Source organism: Lolium rigidum, chromosome 7 (genome assembly GCF_022539505.1).
Source record: "Lolium rigidum isolate FL_2022 chromosome 7, APGP_CSIRO_Lrig_0.1, whole genome shotgun sequence".
In the NCBI taxonomy this organism is placed as follows: domain Eukaryota; kingdom Viridiplantae; phylum Streptophyta; class Magnoliopsida; order Poales; family Poaceae; genus Lolium; species Lolium rigidum.
In genome coordinates, this window is record NC_061514.1 from 89515996 (window position 1) to 89536309 (window position 20314).

The following is a 20314-nucleotide window of genomic DNA, read 5'->3' on the forward strand; positions in this document are numbered from 1 at the left end:
CGTTACGCATTGGCAAAGGGGACGAATCGGCAGGATCAGTGCGAAGGACAATCGGCTAAATTATCCTAAAGGAAATCGGCAAAATCAAATTGGGGAAAGTTCTTCATTGATTGATTTCTTACATAAGGAGCTGATTTCTCCCAAAAGGAAGCACTAGGGGATACATGGCCCCACCTACTGCTACTGGTCCTATGCTAGATGTCCTATCTACGGGCCGTCGCTGCCCTCGCCTTCGCCGTCGTCACCGCCGTCGGCAGTACTCCCGGCAGGCTCGTCGTCGCTCCAATGGCCGCCGACCGGGCCTTCGTTGTCCTCGTCTTCTTCGTCAGCATCGTCATCATCACTGTCGAAGTCGCTGAGGTTTCCCGGCCAAGGGCAGAACCGCTTGGCCGGGGGCTCGTCGGAGGAGGTGTCGTCCTCCTCCTCCTCCTCTTCTTCCTCCTCCTCCTCCTCGGGAGAGGAGAAGTCGCAGGAGAAGCGATCGTCGTCGCTCTCCTCCTCCGCTGTCCCATCGGCGAGGAAGCGGAGGTCGCTTTCCCCGTCGGTCAAGGACTTGTCGTCCTCGACCAAAGGGAGAAGTCATGGCTAGACTCCTCCCCGGCCGCAATGGCGCGACGGGTGTTCGCTGCGTGGACCTCCGCCGGGTTCGGCTCCGGCGTCGGCTCGCGAGACGAAGAGGACCGGGCGGAAAGATCCGATGAAGCGAGGGAGGAAGAGGACATGGTGGCGTAGGAGGGTTTTTGGAGTGCTAATGCGGAAGGGGTGAAGAGGAGAACTGTTCGATGCGGTTAAATAAAAGGAGATGGGGATTTAATTTTCGAGCAGTTTTCGAGGACATGGTACCAAAACTGTCAAATCGTGCAGAGAAGTTGGGAAGGCAAGTCGTCATGATGAAGCATGCTGCGCGACGGTTCTCGCTCTGCCATGACATGACCCCTCAGAGGAAAAACAGAGTGGTTTTGAAATTATCATTACCAAAACCAGGGGGGCATGTGTTATCACCAGAATTTGACCGAGTCAGAGGTGGGCCGCGATCAAGATGGGCTTGAAGAATATATATAGAGGAGAAATACGTGAATCGGCCTTTTATACCAAATTGGGCTTAATTGCCCGTGTATCACGTAACATATTAGATCGCATCTTAGTTTAGAAGTTAGAATCTTACTCGTGCACGGTTTGATGCACGCCCACATTAGAAAGTCCCTGGACTATAAATATGTACCTAGGGTTTATGGAATAAACAACAACCAACGTTCAACCACAAACAAATCTCGGCGCATCGCCAACCCCTTCGTCTCGAGGGTTTCTACCGGTAAGCATCATGCTGCCTAGATCGCATCTTGCGATCTAGGCAGCACAAGCCTGCCCACGTTGTTCATGCGTTGCTCGTACTGAAGCCTTTTTGATGGCGAGCAACGTAGTTATCTTAGACATGTTAGGGTTAGCATTGTTTTTCATATTACATGCTTTCGTAGTGCAACCCTTGCATGTTTAGCCGCCCTTACACCTATCTTAGGTGTAGGGGCGGCACCCCGCTTGATCATAGTTTAGTAGATCTGATCCGTTACGATTACTCCTTGTTCTACAAGGACTAGTTTAATATCTGCAATAGTTAGGCCTTACAAAGGGGGGGGGATCCAGCGGCACGTAGGGTGTCGTTCGTTGGCCCTAAGCGAGGATGTTCGGGGATCAACCTCGTGTTGGTTTTTAGGCCTTGTTTAGGATCGGCTTACGATCACCGTGCGTGGCCGCGAGGCCTAACCTGGAGTAGGACGATCCGATTATGCGGTGAAAACCCTACATCGTCGTAGATCTCATTAGCTTTACCTTGATCAAGCAGGACCACCATATATTTGGACACCTCGTCCGAATCATGGGTGGATCGGCTCTTTGAGCCGATTCACGGGATAACTCTGAGAGCCGATCGAGGCTCGTATTTAATGTTTACGTGTGTGCCCTGCAGGAAACTAAGCGAGGCATCATCCACACCTTCCCGACCGGGTATAGGTCGGGTGGCACGCCCTTGTGATAAACATCGGCGCGTGCGACCAGGAGGCTTTGCGGGCCGTCGCTCTGAGGGACTGGGGCCAGCCGCAGCCCTAGTTGTTCCCGGCTCTACCGTGTTGCCCGTCTCTGCCCGCCAGGGGGTTTCTGACGTCAACACCTCGGCACAGCTTCCCGTGCCATCAGCACAGGCCAGGCCATCGGCACAGCTGCCAGACCGACGGTTGGACGACGCCATCTGCACAGACACCGTCGGCACAGGCGGCGAGGGGCCCGCACCAGGCCTAACGGCTGTTAGCCTAGGAAAGAGCCTGTGACGGTGCGCACGAATGGCCACAGCCAGCCACGTGGCCCTGGCTAACCTTCTGTGCCGACGGCAAAGCCGTCGGGCCAGCTCCATCGGCCCAGCGCCCAGCCGCGCTGCCAGCTTCCCCCGCCCAGCCGCGCCGCCAGCTGCTGCTGCTGCCATCTCCTGTGCCGACGGCCCGTCGGCACAGCCCCTGCCATTTGGCACGGCCAAGGAGCTGTGCCGACGGCAATGCCATCGGCACTCGGTAGAGACACTACCATTTGGTTTTTTCTATTTCCAGCACAACACAACAAATATATCAGTAATATAGCAGTAATATAGCATGAACATCATCACAACACCATCATCATCGTCATCATATCAAATGTAGCAACAACATCATCGTCATACAAATATGTAGCGGCTCAGTAGAGAGACTCTGGGCTTCCATCAGAGACCTTACCTCCGGGAAGTTTATTTCGTGGCTTGATCGGCCAAACCTCCAAGCCGCAACGTTGTATGTGCGGGCAACAGCCTCCTTCGTGTAGAAGGTGCCGAGCCACACACGCGCACCACCGGCGGTGATTTCAGCCGCGAAATGGCCCGCATCCCGCTGGCGAACGCCGGTGAAGCCCGTGTTGCTACGGCGACGAGGAGCCATCTCAACGGCAGCTGAGCTCAGAGGATTCTGTGGTGCTGTTGGATGAGAGAGGTGATGAGGAGAGAAATGTTGCTGGTGCTGTTAGTGGAGAAGACATGGCTATATATAGGCCGGCGAGGAGCTGAAACGGCGGGAATACTTAGCGGGAGAGAATGGCGCGAGAAGAATGACGAGAAATCATGGTGGGAAAAAAGGGCGGGAGAGAAGGAGCGGGAACGGATGGGATGGAAAAACTACAGGGCAGCTGTGCCGACGGCATGCCGTCGGCACACATAGTTTAAAGGTGTGTCGACGGCCTGGCCGTCGGCACATCTAGACGCCGTTTCCTTCCCATTTATGATGTTGTCGGTGGTTGTTGGTTGCCCCACCACCTGCTTATGTGTCGACGACTAGGGGAGAGAGAGAGATACATGGTGACATATATGTACTGTAAGTAAGGACGGGGCGTTTTGGCACCCAGGACCATATGCTCCATGTTTTTTAAATGTCTTTAAGCGTAGTCAGAAATATTAAAAATATCTGGAAAAAACATTGACATGTAGAGCTCGACATCATATGTGTTTAGAATGCTGTTTCGCGAAAAATCGATATTTCGTGTGTCCTGTGTAAAAAAGATAAAATTTGGTGCTTAAATAAAGCTATTCAAGAGAATTTTTCTGTCTTTTTTACACAGGACACAACTCGATAGCAACTACTGCCGAGACTGGTGCCGACTAGTTTTTATTTTGCGGGTAGAAGTGCCGAAATAGTTGCTGGATGGATGGAGATGTAAGTATACTAACTCGATATCAGCCACTGCCGATACTATTTTTTTTTGAAACGGGAAAAAAAGCCTTTGCCTTATATTAATATAGGAGAAGCAAACATGGGGATGGCAAGAGCCATAAAAGAAAAAAGAGAAGGCAGGGAAAGAAAAACCCGCCCGGAAAGGAACAAAAACAAAACACGGTCAGCCTAAAAGCTCCGCCTGGTTTTCAGCGCTGGCAAGAACCCAATTCTTTCCTTCATCTCTGATCTTCTGCATGACAATCGAGGGCAAGAAAGATTTGTTGTTGAAGACTCCCTTGTTCCTCTCTTTCCAGATCTCCCAGCTGATAAGCATGATTGCAGTTCGTAAAACTTTGGGAGAGGGGGTGGGGGTTTTGGCGATAGCATGCCAATAGTCCATCACTTTAGATCTTCCTGCACCGAAGCGGATAAGGTCCGGGCAATCCAGCCAGGAAGCCGCGGCATTCCAAATTCTCTTAGAGAAGCGGCATTCAAAGAGCAAGTGCCGAGCCGTTTCAGGAGAGCATCTGCATAGCTGGAAAGTAGGTTGATGCGGCCATCCTCATTTGGCCTGACAGTCGGCAGTCCAGAGCGGTTTTGTACCGCAAGCCATGCGAAGAAACGGCATTTTGGCGGGGTCCAAGTCTTTCAAACGATGTTACCAAAGGAGCAAGGCAAAGCGGACAAGAACTGGGCATTGTAAGCAAAGCTGGACGTATAGCACCCATTGGGAGTCGGTGTCCAAACTATGGAGTCTTCCGTGCCTGGAGATAGTTGAACAGCCGAAAGAAGATCCCAAAGACGAACGTATTGCTCTATATATGATCGACGGTGAAATGCTCAACCGAAATGTCAGCCACCCAGTTATATCCTTCAAGGGCGTCTCGGACACTGCCGACAGTAGTAGATGTGCATAGTTCATCGAGGCCATACACACAGTTTTTACAAGGAAAAAAAATACTCACACATATACCTGCATGCACGACCAAAAACCAGTTCTATGGATTTTAGCTAAAAGAGAAGCAAGCAGCTGGTAAAACTGTCACGGACTCACGGGCAGCAACAGGATGGATCGATCGGTTGGTGCACGGGGTTCGTTAGGCGGTGATTGTTTTTTTCCGTTAAGAAGCCTGCTGGATAGCGAGGGATCGACCGGTGACGTACCAAAGCAAATGGTTGCGAGCATGCGATAAATCAGGATAAGTCGACATCATCATCTTGATCGGTCCAAGATTAGGTTTGATTCGTGCGTCCCGTGACTATGCAAGTACCCCCCATGTACCCCCCATGTACGCGAGAGTCAGGATTGGCCCGTATGTGTCTGGGAACGAAATCTTGAGGATTTTCAAGCAAATATCCAGTACATCATGAACAACTCACAGAAGCTGGTATTTGCTAGTCAATAATCAAACGACTCGATTCATATCTAACTAAGACCCTATTAAAGAAACTCTGTGATTAAGACTCACTTCGTAAACACACTCCTACAAGCACACACGCACCCAGAAAACAACCGTTGAGATTTCCTCGGCATAAGATAAGGTAACTAACGAAGAGTGCTTATTCGAAGCTGTGTAATTTCCAGGGCAAGAGATAAACAAGATCAAAAGAGAGAAAATGTCATTGCGTTTAAATGCAAAGCTCTTGCTATTATACAAGACCTCCAAAATTAGGGAGATACTTTTTCCAAACAATATGAGAACTAGCACAATCGTTGTTATTGCAACTAGCATGTGGCCCTCGCAAATACGAGGGCATCGTATTCAATGTGTTTAAGATAACTTACAAATAAATGTATATTACCTATATGGGAATACATAGTATTCAAAATTTTAAGTTGTATTTCTAAAATTAAGAAATATTGTTCTAATAATTTCTATTAACCATATGGGAAAAGGCCTTTAATCCTTAAGCGAATAGTTATTATGTCATTCGTTGAAAATTCATATTGATGGATGTTCATGTACCTCACGTCTTCTCATTTGGACACAAATTTCGTTACATGCACTTGTACTTCTTTTTATCTTTTCTTTTACTATCTAGGAACCACAGAGTCTCGTTACACATATATGCATGATCCTAGTTAAATATAGCCATATAGAATCTTGTGATTGGCACGTCTCATTACACATCAAAAAACATTTTACGTAATTACCTTGTCCTAGTTAAATCATAGTCATATTTTTTTTTACATCTAACCGTCTAGAGAATTAAGATGATATGGATTAACGTGGTGGCACTATTAGAACCTCTTATATTGCTTTTATTATATAATAGATATATTTTATACTTCACAAAATCAAGCGAAAACATATTGGTAAGTTTAGGTAACCTATAAAATCAAACAAATGGCCTTTCATAGTTTAAACCATATAGTTTTCTGTGGAAGCGAGTAGATCTCAGTCGACTACTAATTAACTTAACTAGCATAGTGGCCCTCGTAAATGTGAGAGCGACATCTTGAATTTTTTGAAACTGATCGAGAAATTAGTTAATTATTTGTTGATATTCATAATTTTTATTTTGGGGTAGGAAATATTGATGTTTTGTGATCACGAAAAACAGATAACATGTGTCGTAAATAATATTATAATTTATTTTTTCCACTTAATATCTATCAGTGGGAAAATATGGAAATTGAAATTTCTACAAAAATAATTATTCAGAAGTAGAGGTAGTGTATGTGTCTTGTTCTCCCCACTTGTTCTAGGCTCTGCTCACACGTAATTTTCATGTCATGTAACATGACCACACCAATTGCAATAAGGAAGATATAGTTTTATCATGTTATAAATGGTCGATTTATTATGTGATTGCAATAATAAATCACTTAGATCTTAGAAGGTTTAAAATATTTCTATTTAAACAATATCTATGGAAAACCTTAAAACAAATATCGTGTTTACTTGAAAATTGATTGTCTACAGTTTGAGACACTAAAAATAAAAATGGCGAGAATAACTCGCTGTTTGTAATTCCATGACTCACGTCATCTTAAGTTACACACTTAGAAGTTAGATGTCCTTACCTATAAATGAAAGTGAAACCCCGTATTATGAAATTAAATTCGTTGTAGTTAAAATAATTTATAAATAATAAAGAAAATTGCTATATGCACTTCTTTTTGTCGAGATGATCTATATTACATGAATTGAAACATTTTGTATCATCATAAATATTAAATCTAGCACTATTATTATAATTGTTGTTGTTGTTGTTATTCTTGCAATTATTATTATCGGCATTATATAAATAAATAATTGTCTACATTCAAGCTTGATCATGCCAACCTAGCTCAAATAAAGTACTATCAAGATTTCATTATTGTTTACATCAATCATAATATATCCTTTGACTTAAGAATGTAAATATACCCACCGATTTTTAAAATGTATAGAAATGACAAAAAGTGTTTTCCCTATTGTTTTTGTGTAAAAATATTTCAATGGTAAAAGATACTACAAATAGTCCATAGAATGTGTACTTTGACTCAAGATTTAATTAGGCAGAGGATTAGACTTTTATTTTTGCGTCCAGACTCCGAAAGATATATTAGCTAGTGACTGTTGAATCTCTCCTCGTGTTTCTTGCTTAGGTGTTTTAATTTTTGCGTGCAAGGATAGCTGCATGAAATAAAGAAGTAAAATAAGATTTGCGAAATCAGATCTTTCATTTGATCAAGATCTAATAAGGTTGGTGGATTGAACAATGGATCGGTGCTGCGGGACGAGATAAAAAAAAAAGCACCGAGGTTGTAACGTGCCACTAGTTCGCAGGAAACTGAATACCGATGCAGTGAGTCCTCCCGGTCGGAAATAGTCTCTTTCCTAGCGAAAATGAGGATCGTATCTTTACTTTCTATATTTTCGCAAATTTGTAATATATGGTTATTTTCCTAGTCTTTGGGATTGTAGCATGCAGGAACCAAGTTGATCTACTGTATGTATACTATCGTACCATAATGTGGAGTACTTCATCCCTTTGGGTATTCAAGTCCCCACCCTTTTGTGTAAAAATATTTGATACCTCGAACTAATTTTATCATAATAAGTTATGTAATGAGTTTATTTTTGTTCTCTTCCTCATGATTAAAAAGGTTCAGTATTAATATTTCCAGCAAAATCTTTCAAAGATGTCTTGCGAGTTCTGAAAGCTGAGATGTCTTTGCTAAGTTTCTATACTTTCCTTTATGTACTAGTGAAAGTTTAGGCCTCATTCATGAATCATGATGGTATATATACTGTAAACTGAGATTTCTTTGCGAGTTCTATATTTTCCTTTTTGCACTGCCAAATTAGATGGAGAAGGTTTAACTGACTCTAATTGCACGCATGCACAAAAAAAAATGGCGATGTTCACACGGTAAGGGGATGAAGAAGTAGGGGGCAAACGAAAAATTGCGAATGTACAACTCGATGTTGACTGTAGATTACAAGTTCGTTATGTTAGCACGACGATGCATGTGATACATATAGTGCTTGGTGGAAATGTACGACGTGACGACCCAGAGTGCAAGCTAGGCCATGCATGCATCCTTCCTTACATGGTACGTACATGTCACGAGATGGCTACCTAGCTATAATCCTATAGCTAGCTCGCTAGGTAGCTAACTGGACGACGGCCGAGGATCGAATCGGCGAGAACGACACAGGCTATAAACCATTTACGTACGTATACATGCGTCCTGGATCCAGCTAAGCTCGCAAGAACACAGCCAAATTAACTGAAAGTTGGGAGTGACTTGAGCTAACGGAAAACACGATACGTATTAAACTTTTCACGGTGATACACCCGTACACCAGAAACTCAAGCATGCAAGCAACCACTACCTTGTCAGCTTGTCTCTCTCCTGTACTTGTCATCGATCTGCCACCAGCTCGAGTCGACACGACGACACTGGCTTACTCAGTCCAAACAATTCCCCTCACATGATCACCTTGTATCCACGCGTAGCTATAGCTGGCTCTTCAGATGCATGGAGAAGCAATGATATCGGCACCCTTGGCTTCCCTATAAATACCACCCGAGCTGCCCTTGCACTACCACACACAACCACAACTTGCAATTGTTGCTAGCTAGGCAGCCATGGCGAAGAAAGTGCAAGTGATCGCTACGCTCCTGGCCCTGAACATTCTCTTCTTCACCTTCGCCAATGCCACCGGACGTCCCTGCCCTCCAAGCGGGGGCAGCGGCGGGGGTGGGAGTGGTGGCGGTGGCGGAGGAGGGGGCGGGGGAGGCGGCAATTGCGGCGGCAACTGTGGTGGCGGCGGGAACGGAGGTGGTGGCGGAGGAGGGGGCGGGGGAGGCGGCAACTGTGGCGGCAACTGTGGTGGCGGCGGGAACGGTGGTGGAGGCGGGAACGGTGGCGGCGGCAATGGGGGTGGCGGAAACGGTGGTGGCGGAAACGGAGGTGGCGGCAATGGCGGCGGCGGGAATAACAACGGTACCCAGTGCCCGGTGGACGCGCTGAAGCTGGGAGTGTGCGCGAACGTGCTCGGGCTGCTGAACGTGACTCTGGGGAGCCCGCCCGTGCAGCCGTGCTGCTCGCTGATCCGGGGGCTGGTGGACCTGGAGGCGGCGGTGTGCCTGTGCACGGCGCTCAGGCTCACCCTTCTAGGCATCAACGTGAACCTCCCTATCAATCTCAGCCTCGTCCTCAACAACTGCGGCAGGAACGCCCCCTCCGGCTTCCAGTGCCCCAATTGAACCCGGCCGGTGCATCCGCCGCACGTGCATGGATACGCGCCAGCATGCGTACATGATTGGCTATTTTAAGTACCACTGCCTACTTAATTGTGTGTTTTGCATAATCATCATTTGCTTTTTTTTTATGTGTGATTTGAATTGATTTCGGAGAACATGTACTAGTGAACTCCTAGAGCTCCACGTACATGCATGCACGCATCCTTACATGCGTTGCTTATGGATTTCGGTGTGTGTGCTTGATGTGTTACTCCTCAGTCCTCACATGTTTGTGAGTCCGACTATGCAAAGTTCTCATGATGTACCGCTCTACTTGATTAAATAAAAGAATTTGTTATTTTCGATCTGTAGCATCTGGAAATTGTAGCATTGTGATTGAATTACTTGTTGTGGGTAATTGTGTTGTAACTTGTTTGGAGATAGTTCATTATTGTAGTATTATGCATTTTTATATCTTGGAAGATCGAGAAATAAATGGTTCTAAATCGCCGCCGAGACTCGTCCGATCTAGACAATGACTTTCGTGCAACTGCAAAAGATACGCGAAGAACTTGATGGAATAATTATCAGCGGCTGGGTGAGAAATATATTGTTTTAAGTTGCTCTTGGGAAAGTCACTCCCATTGTTATATTGATATTAGCTTGAATTATTTGTGCTAGTATTATACCATACTTGAGTAAATTAGCCAAAACGATATAAGCGAGAATTGGAGCCTCTATGGTTGAATAACTTAATAGGATAGTTAATCATCTTCTTCATGGATCAGACCCCTCCTAATTTCCAATATTTCTTTTTGTATACAACCATTGACAACCTAGAGAATTACAGCCTAGATCCTCTTAAAAGCCAATATTGAGTGTTTGGTTTTGTGGAGCAGATCAGTCAGGAGTTGTCAGGTTTCAACGTGCGTTCCTCACAGTTATCAACCATTGTCGCTTTCAAATCCAACGATTAGCAACTCTTTCCCTCCATATTCTTAAATCTTAATGTTCCCTCCTTATAAATTACTCCCTCCGTTCCAAAATGTAAGGTGTCTAAGGATTAGTCAAAAGTCAACGTTTTTTAAGTTTGATCAAGTTTATACACAAAAATATGAACATTTACAATACTGAACCAACATCAATAGATTCACCAACAAGTATATTTTCTTAATATGTCCATTCGATATTGTAGATGTAAATATATTTTCCTAAATATTTGGTCAAAGTTAGTAATGTTTGACTTTTGACCAATCCTTAGACGTCTTATATTTTGGGACGGAGGAATTACAAAAATATTAAATATACTTAGTCCACTCAGAACTATTAATTGGTAGCATTATACTTGTGCTAGCTAAACAACATCAGTATATTTTTTCCCTCAAAATAAAACATCAGTATATTTTCTATCATCTCAAAATACATGTGTCTTAAAAGAACTTATAGTCAACCAGTTCTGAACTTCAACTGACGATATATAAACATATTAATGAGATATACTGTTGAAACAACAAAAAAAAGTAACACAGCTTTTTCATGATTGCATATATAATTTGCCAAAATTTTACTAGTAGCATATTCATATTGATCAAAACATTCGCAGATCCCCGACAGTGAATTGATGTCTAAGCTGTCCCATATTTTTTCTAACGTATATAGTGACATTTTGTTTTTTTAAAGATAAAAAAGTCTACTCATTTCATTGAAATACTAAACTCCAGTTTTACTCCTACCATGTCGTTCAAGGCTATCAGCGATCGACAGCTAGCCAGCTTGTGAAAATAAGTCATGTACAAAGAGGACTTGTGTGGAGCTAGCTGGAGCGTTTTTTCTCTCCAATGGATTTTGACGCTGATTTGGTGAGTACTCACTTGCTGCATATCTCTAGCTTTTGTCGCATGCAGAAAGTAGAATATTTGTCTCGCGCGTATAACTGAAACAGGCAAGCAAGAAGAATCCTAGTTGGCGGTCTGGCGTCACCTAAAGTTAGAAAGCATCACCTAATTAACTAGCTATGCTCATCTGCACTATGCATGCATGTGACGGTGAGAAACAAATAGTCCTTATTACGATTGTTTAACAAACATAGACGAAAAGATAGGAAACATGCAAAATTGCCACCTCGTAGTCATTTGAATTAGATGATTTTGTTTTCTTTGAATTTATCATGTAGTACAAAAGATTGTTTCTAAGAGATTTTTGTGGATGGAAATTTTCACAAATGTAATGTAAAGTAAACCTTTCGTAAATTCATATAGGACACAACCCTACAAATCTAGCCTTTCCCGAGAAGCTTTGATCTCGGCGCGCCTCGCCTGCTCGCGGGCGAACGCCTCGTAATGGCGATGAGCATTGAGCTTTGTGAGCTTCTGTCGCTCCGCCTCCATGAGGAGGCGTCCCGCCTCCTCTGTGGCCGCTCGCTGGCGCGAGATCTCAAGGACGTGCTCGAGATTCGCGTCTTTGACGAACTCGCACTCCTCCTCCTTCAACCGATGGTAGCGTTGCACGTTCAGCGATGCGAGGATCGCCGCCTGCTCCGGGTGGGCGGGGGCCTGCGACGGCTCGCCCCACTGCGTCGCCTCCTCCGCGGCCTCTGCTTCTGTGTCTGCAACGTAGACCTCGTGCCACGCCACGAACCATGGATCCTCGTCCTCGTCGGAGCTGTACTCCGCGTGGGGCTGCGGCTCCAGCTCCGGCTGCGGTGGTGGTGGTGGAGGTAGCGCGCAACCGTTGAGGCCAAGCATCGAGTAGGTGGTCTTCAGACGGCGCGGCATTTTGAGGTGTAGAGGAGAGAATGGAGCACCGCGGTGGTGGACGGCGTACGTGCTATATAGCGGTGGCAACTACCCACATTTACGGCGGCGTAGGCGACTGGACGCCGCATGGCCAGTCGCTGCCCTCGTTGCCGCCTCGGTTTCCGCACGGGAGACCATTAAACGCCGACGACCAACCTTCCAGCGCCGCGGCCGATGCGAACCGTCGCGTCCTCTCGCTGACAAGGGGCCCCCACCCGCGAAAACCGTCGTTCCGCGGGGCGCTGGCGCGCTCGATTCGCCCCTTGGCGAAGAGGCCAGCACGGGGGTGCCGGCGATTCGATTGGGCTCGAAAACTAGCCGGCGTCGTTTGGGGCGCACCGGTGCGAGCCCAAAAATGACGTTGGCCCCCCAAATCGCTATCGGGGTCGTCGGTGGAGATGCTCTTAGCATCCTACATGTAGTGGACCGTAGCGTAAGGGCATCACTAGTAGTACCCCTAAACCCTCAAACCCTCGAAAACAACCGTTTTTTTACAGTTTGCGACCGAAAAAACACGTATACTAGAACCCCTTAACCCTCGAACCCTCAAAAAAATTAAGGGTCCAACCCCTACTCCCCCTCCCAACCTGTACATTTGAGGGTTGGAGAGGCCCAACCCCTTCAACCCCTACTCCTCCACATGCGCGCGCGGGAGGGAAAATTCAGCCCCGCTGCCTCCAAGCACGCCGCTGCCGGCCGCCGCACGCCATGGAACCGCCCTGACTTCCTCCCTCCCGCCCACCTCCTCTATAGCCGCCCCCGCCGCTTCCCTCGCGGCCCCGCCCCCAATCCCGCCCCGCGACCGCGGTGGAGCACCCACCCCTCCCGAGCGGTGCGGAGGTGGCCGCGGTGGTCGCTGCCACCCACATCGGCTCGAAACGGCGGCGTGCTGGGCAGCACGTCGTCCATCCGCAGCCCGGCCCCGCCCGTTGCCCCGGCCGCCCCGCCCGACGCCCCGCTGCCCACCACCAAGGGCCGCCGGATGCTCTAAGTGATGCTCTAAGTCTGTAACTGTCGAGGGTACTCCTCGGCAATGCCCTCCGATTGGGGCTTAGGGTTGATGGAATCCTGTAGGCTAACACGAGACATCGGTTAACAGACAAGCGGGGAGAACGATTTACCCAGGTTCGGGGCCCTCGATGAGGTAAAACCCTTACGTCCTGCCTGTCTGATCTTGATTATGAAAATATCGGGTTACAATGGGGTGCCGAAGGTTTCGGCTGTGGTTTCGTCGAGAGGCTAAGCACTACGAGGACCTAGCTCTAGACTTGCGGTGGTTAAAGTTGCTAAGATTGATTGTGTATCCCCCGACAGCCCCTCTCCTGGCCCTTATATAAGGGTCCAGGTCTCAAGAGATCTGTCCGGGTACGACTAGGTTATAAAAGCCCTACATTTAAACTTTCCTTGTTCGGTTCTTCTTCGTCTTGTCCTTCAAGGAATCTTCTTCGGCACCGTCATAGTGGCCCACCACTAGTAGGAAAACCCTTATAGGCGGAGCTTAGTTCTGTGGCGCACCACTAAAAATGCGCCACAGAATGTTATTTTGTGGCGCACCATGCTAGGTGCGCCACAGAAATAGCTTAATTTTGTGGCGCACTACTGGACCCTGCGCCACAGAAATTATATGGGGCCCACATCCTGCCACCACCAGTTATTAGTGTAGGTATTTCTGTGGCGCACATGGCGTGCTGCGCCACAGAAATAACTCTTACTGTGGCGCACGTGCTTTGGTGCGCCACAGAAGTAGTTGATTCTGTGGCGCACTTATTCTGGTGCGCCACAGAACTAAGAGAACTTATATCAGTGCCGGCAGTGCCCTCCCCCACGCCTGTTCACCTCTCCCCTCTCCCCTCTACCCTCCCATCTCCCCTCTCCTCCGATCCGTACCGCCGCGCGCCGCCATGGTCGTCGCCATCGCCGTCGCCGCCGACTTCCTCCGCGAGGGCCGCATGCCGCCACGCTCCTCCCATCCCCGCCACCTGCAGCACAAGCTGCCGCTACGGCGAGGAGGGGCCGCCGCGAGGAGGGGCCGCCGTTGCGTCAAGGTGGAGGAGCCGCCGCGTCCTCCTCCTCCTCCACCCCTGCCGGCATCTTCAACCTCCTCCTCCACCCCTGTCATCGGTGATCTCTCTCCCCTCCCCTCCCTCTTAATTCCTCTCCCGCGCGCGCACAAGGTGCTCGACGAAATGCTGTTGTCGGTGTGCTGCTGTACGTTGGTGTTGCTGTTGCTGTGCTGCTGTTGTTGCTGTGTTGTGCTTGCTGCTGTTGGCTCATTGTTGTTGCTGTACGGAAGCTATTGCTATGTCTCTGTAGATATTGCTGTTGGCTCATTGATGTTGTTGTTGGTTGTTCTGAAGCTATTGCTGTTGGGTCATTGCTGTTGCTGTGCCGAAGCTATTGCTATGTCTCTGTAGATATTGTTGTTGGCGCATTGCTGTTGTTGTTGGATGTGCTGAAGCTATTGCTGTTGGCTCATTGCTGTTGATGTGCCGAAGCTGTTGGCTCATTGCTGTTGCTGTGCCGATGCTACTGGTTCATTTAAATGCTTGTTGTGCTCGATCAGTGAGGTTAACTGGTTCATAGGAATTTAAATGCATGAAATGCTACTGGTGGGCTTGTATACATACATATTTACTTGATCGATTCTTGTGAACTTATGGTATGCTACTATGCTACTGGTGGGCTTGTATACATACATATTTTATAGTTGCTCTTGGTTGGCCTAGGATTAGTTTTCTGGACCCCAAGTAATTCTCTGTTGGGATTAGTTTTCTGGACCCCAAGTTTTCTAGACCCCAGATGATTTACTTGATGGATTGTTGTGAGCTTATGGTATGCTACTATGCTTATAATGCTCTGATTAGTGGGGATGCTTACTGGATCATGTGCATATAGTTCATATAGTTCCCTAAAAAGAAAGAATGCTCCCTGGCCAGATGCTTGATGTCTTGGCCCAGCCAATGATGCAAAGGCTGAGGCAAAAACTTGGATAAGAACAGATACTAAAATGTGTGATTTAAATGGAATGCTTATGATGGTATACTAAAATAGAGATATTCACATTAGGGAATCATGTAAATGAATGCCACCGTTGTCGTGGTATCGTCACGGCATATGCCATAGGGTGGCTAATCGAAGGGGCTCCTGAGAGATCTCACGGCGGTATCCGGAAGCGGGTATGGGCACGAGCGACACGGCGACGTACCCAGGTTCGAGGCCCTCCGATGGAGGTAAAACCTCTACTCCTGCTATGAGTGTATATGGTAATCACACGAGTACAATGGTGCTCCTAGAGCTGTATCCGGCTGGCCCCGAGAGGCTAAGGGAGACGATGGTCTCTCTCACGTGGCAGCGCCGTAGGTAGGTGAAAGCAATAAGTGTTCGATCGTCCCCCGCACGAGAGGGGTAGTGCGGCTTATATAGGCACCGGCACTTTACACATAAGACCCTATAGTCTACCGGCCGGCTTGGCCGGCTTCGGCTTCCGCTCCTTCCCGAGGCGGTGACGTCGGGAGCCGTTGAGGCGTCATGGCCTGTCCCATCCGGCTGCCCGGGTCAGCGGTATGGAGAGGAGGTGTCTCTGTCGCCGTCAGCCCATCGTAGCCTCGTACGGCGCGTCGTAAGCCATGATGGCCTGTCCGGCGCGTGGCACTATTGCTCCACGAGTGCCCCGCGCTTTACGGAAGATGAAGTCAGGCGTGGACTTTGGGAACCCGGATCACCAACCCGGTTCCTTCCGAGTGCAAGACTCGCCAGCCTCGAGTCGGTCCGAGGTACGGACCCCCGGTCGGATATGGCTTGTAGAAGCCGGCCCAGCCTACAGCATTGGCGGCCGTAGCCGGGCCGACTAGGACCTAGAGCCAGCCGGCTTCCGGACCAGCCGGCCACGGCGCCGCCCGGCTGCTCCTCCGCCGGCCTTTGCCGCGAGCCGGCCAGTGGTCAGCCGGCTGCTCCGCGTCCATTGCCCTACCCGGGGTCTTCCCCCCGACATTAGCCCCCGAAGCTGGCAAGGTCCTGCGTTTAGAAGGACCTAGGCAGGTTTTCCTGGCTTCTTGAATATATTTGACGGCACTTGGAGGGGCCGATTGAGAATTTTCATTCAGCCGGCTGCGCCCTCGTCCGGCTCGTCCCTGCCGGCTGCTCCCAGCCGGCCGCTTTTTACACTTGTATAGTTTTTGCTTTCTTGCAAGATTTGATGGCGCCTCCGCCTTGCTGAAGAGTTTTGGTTCGAGTGGAACTTTTGTCCGGCTCCGGCTTGCTGCGCGCCGGGGTCTCCGCCGCCTCGGGCCCCGCGCCCGACTTGACCGGTCCGACGCCCGGGCCTGGCTGTCGGTTCGTCTGGTCACATCAATGTTCCTCCGGATCTGGTGCGGTAGTGGGCGACGTGGTGTGGCGGTTTCTGGTAACGGTAGCGGTCGTGGGCGACGTTAATGCGCAGAAGATCCGGGCGGCGTGGCCACGATCGCCACGTGGAGGCCAACTGCCCGCCGCGGTCGGCTATAAATGCCGCGGGGGAGGGTACCGAGGCGGCACTTGCCCACTTCTCCTTCCTCGCGCCCCTGCCTCCGTCGCTCTCCGCGCGCCCCAGTTCTTCGCTGCTCCGACGAACGTCCTCCGCTGGCGAACTCCGGCGACCGAAACTCCACCGTTCCGCCGCCGCCGCCCCATCAATCCGACGCCACGGGGCCGCGCGTCTCGACGGAGCGTCCGCAGCCGCCGCTGTCGCCGCCGCGGTCGCAAGGTTCTTCCTCGCCGTTCCGCCTTTCTTGGTCATCTTCTTCTTCTTCGACCTCGTCAATGGCGTCCCCCAGCGGATCTTGGAGGGGCTCCTACATGCGGGAGGACGACATCGAGCGCCTGGTGCGCCTCCGGCGGATCCCGCGGTCGGTGATCACGCGGGAGCCTGGCAAGGAGACGGAGCCCAAGCCGGAGCCCGGCGAGCGCGTCGTTTTCGGCGCGCACCTCGACCGCGGGCTGGGCCTGCCGGCATCAACATTCTTCCGGCGGTTCCTCGACCACTTCGGCCTTCAGCCGCATCACCTGCCGGCCAACGCGTGCGTCCTCTTGAGCTGCTTTGTGGCGTTCATGGAGGCTTACGCCGGCCTGTGGCCCGACATCGACTTCTGGAGCCGGCTCTTCTACTTGAAGGCCCGGACCACCGAAGGCCGCCCGCGGGCCTCGTGGCGCCGCCTCGATCTACACCCGGCCCGGTACGCCTTTCCCCAAAATCCCCACCGTCGACTCGGTGAAGAATTGGCGGATGTCGTTCTTCTACGTGCGCAACGACGGGCGCTCGTCGACCGGATCAATTTACCGGAGTTCAACCCGGCTCCTCCGGCCGGCCGGATCAATTGGAGCCACAACGCCCGCTCGACGGATCCGAACGCCGAGGTGAACCTCGCCGTGGGATTCCTGGCGACAGCCACTGATGGCGGGCTGACTGCCGAGGATCTCCTCTGCACCATCGCTGAGCGCCGGGTGCTGCCGCTCCAGATGCGCTCCCACAAGATCGGGCACATGTCCGGCCGGTTCGATCCGAACCGGACGTCCAAGGCGCCGCTCAACAAAGCCCAGGTGGCCAGCCGGGTGAACCACATCACCAAGGCGAACCTCACGGAGAGCTGGAGCTACGGGCTGGTGCCTCACGACAGGGAGCATCCGCCGGCGCGGGTAAGTCCTATGTCTTTGCCATTTTCCGGCTTGCGGCTGCGAGGCCGACTTCCTTTTTCTTCTGCCGACTTCCGGCTTGTCATATGTTCATGTTTTTTCCGTCTTTCTAGCTTTTTGAGCGCCAGAACGCCGAGGACGGCGACCTGGCGACGAAGAGGTGGACGCCGGATCTCGTCGATCCGGCCGACCAAGCCGGCGAGCATGCCGGCGACGACGACCTGCCGCAGCGCCCGATCTAGGCGGCCGGGGGAGCACAATCCGCCCCCTTCACCGGAGCAGCGAGGAGGAGGAGGTGGAGCCGGCGACGTCCGGCACGGGGCCCATCCCCGCCGTGCCTCGCGTACGAGGCCGCCAAGCACCACGGCGACTTCGGCGCCCAAGGGCACGAAGCGAGCCGGCTCCACCGCCGCCTTGGAGGCGAAGGCGAAGAAGCTGCGCCGGCAGCAGCCGAAGATGGTCCCGGAGAAGGCCGGGTGAGTTCTTTCTCTCTTTTTCTTGTTTGATTCCTTTTCTTTCCTTACTTTTGTGCTTATTATCTCTTTGTTTATCCGGCTAGGGCCCCTATCAAGTTTGCCCAGGGCGGCGGCTCCCGGCAAGCTCCGCGCGTTGTGTCGCCGCTTCCCCGCCAGCAGAGGGAGCGGACGCCGCAGCCTTCCTCGCGCGCATCTACACCGCCGCCGCCTGCCGCAGGGCGCCTTCCTTCGCCGTGCCGCTGGCCTCAGCGCCCGATCGCGGCACGCGGGTTGAGCCGACTCGCCAGGCGACGCTGGACGACATGTTCCCGGGCCGGACTCGTCCTCTGGGCCCAGCTGCTGGGGCTGGTCTGGGAATGCCGCCGTCGACCGGAGCCGGAGCCGGCAGCTCCGCACCGCCTGCGACCGGAGCCGGAGCCGGGAGGGCTGCGCCGCCCACGATTGGAGCCGGAGCCAGGCCGAGCGTGGTGGTGCTGGACGAAAGTCCGGAGGAGGCACCTCAGGCGCCGGAGGCGACTGGGCCGGCTGGGCCATCTGCTGCGCCCGGGCGACGCCACCACCGCAGCCCGACGACGGAGGAGCCGGCCCGACAGAGCCGGCAAGAGACGAGCCGGTGCGCACGGAGGGCGCCGACTCGCGCGCGCCGGTGAGGACGGGGACCCCAACGGCGTCACCGCAAGGCCCGCACGTGGCCAAGGGCGCACTTCTTCTTCGGGTGCCGTCCGCCTCCGACTCCGGCCCTCGGCTCGGCTGCCACCATGGAGCAGGCGTGGCTCCGCGCCGACTCCTACGAGGTGACCAGCCGGGAGGGGAACCCCGGCCAAGCATCGGTGGAGATGTTCTTCTCCGGCCCGCGAGGCCAATCTCAAGGCCGAGGCAACCGAGGCCGCGGCTAACGTCGCCAAGGTGGAGGAAGCCAGCAAGGTAAGCTTCGACTGTTTTTGGTCTGATTATTATCCTGGTAGCCCTCCGAGGCATGGGCCGGCTGCTTGGAGCCGGCACGGGTTTCGCCTGATCGACTAACTTTTTCCTTCTTCCTTAGGCTGTGGCGGATCGGCGCACCGCTCTGTACAACCGCGCCGTGACCCACTACCACAAGGCCAAGCTGGACCGGGCCGACTTGGCTCGCGAGCTGGAAGCCGCCAAGGGTAAGCTCTATGCTTCTTTCGACTTGATGTCTTGTTTTCTTTCTGCTCTTGGTTGGCTGACATTCCTTTCTGGCCGCCTTGCAGTTGAAGCCGCCAAGGTCCCGCAGCTGGAGTCGGATCTCCGAGCCGCTCGCGATCAGTGCGCCGTGAGCGAGGAGGCGGGTCGATCCGCCGCCCGCAAGCTTAAGCTGGCTGATCAGGAGCTGACGCGGCTGCGCCTGCTGGAGCAGAACCACCTTAAGGAGCTTGCTGCCCTCAAGAAGGATGGGGAGGAGAAGCTGGCGGAGCTGAGCAGGCGGCTGGACGAGGTGGAGAGGCAACGGCTTGCGCTTCAGAGGAAGGCACCACCAAGTCCACGGAGCTGACGGCCACCGCCAAGCGCTGGACGGAGGGGATTGGCGCGCTTGATCGCGGCTTGTCGGGTGAGTGCCTCTATGTTTCCTTCCCTTTGCCGGCTTTCGGCTGTCGGCTGCCGACTTAGGTTGGTAGTCGGCAGCTGAAACTTATCTTTTTTCGCTCTCCATCTTCGGGCTGGGGGCAGTCGGTTCGTGCCGGCTGCCGCCAGTCTTATTTTTAGAGCTTCGGAATCTCCATCTTCGGGCTGGGGGCAGTCGGCTCGTGCCGGCTGCCGCCAGTCTTACTTTAGGACTTCGAAAATTTGCATTTTTCAGCTTATTTCGGCTTTTGGCGGTTTCTGATATGCTTCTTCCCGCAGCGGCCTTCCCAGAGACGCAGGATGCGGCTTTGGCAGCCGTTGGCGTTGAGCGCGAGTCCCGGAGGCAGGCGACTGGCGAGGGCAGCTCGGAGTATTTCTCCATGGAGGA

The 20314-nt window shown here is 51.5% G+C and overlaps 1 protein-coding gene across 1 annotated transcript; it reads left to right on the top strand.

Moving 5' to 3' along the window:
• The first annotated feature begins 8807 nt into the window (after window positions 1-8807).
• Window positions 8808-9428, top strand: LOC124679171 (putative glycine-rich cell wall structural protein 1). The gene has a single exon (XM_047214977.1). It carries the CDS (start codon window positions 8808-8810, stop codon window positions 9426-9428), a length of 621 nt encoding a protein of 206 aa, XP_047070933.1.
• Window positions 9429-20314: the final 10886 nt, after the last annotated feature.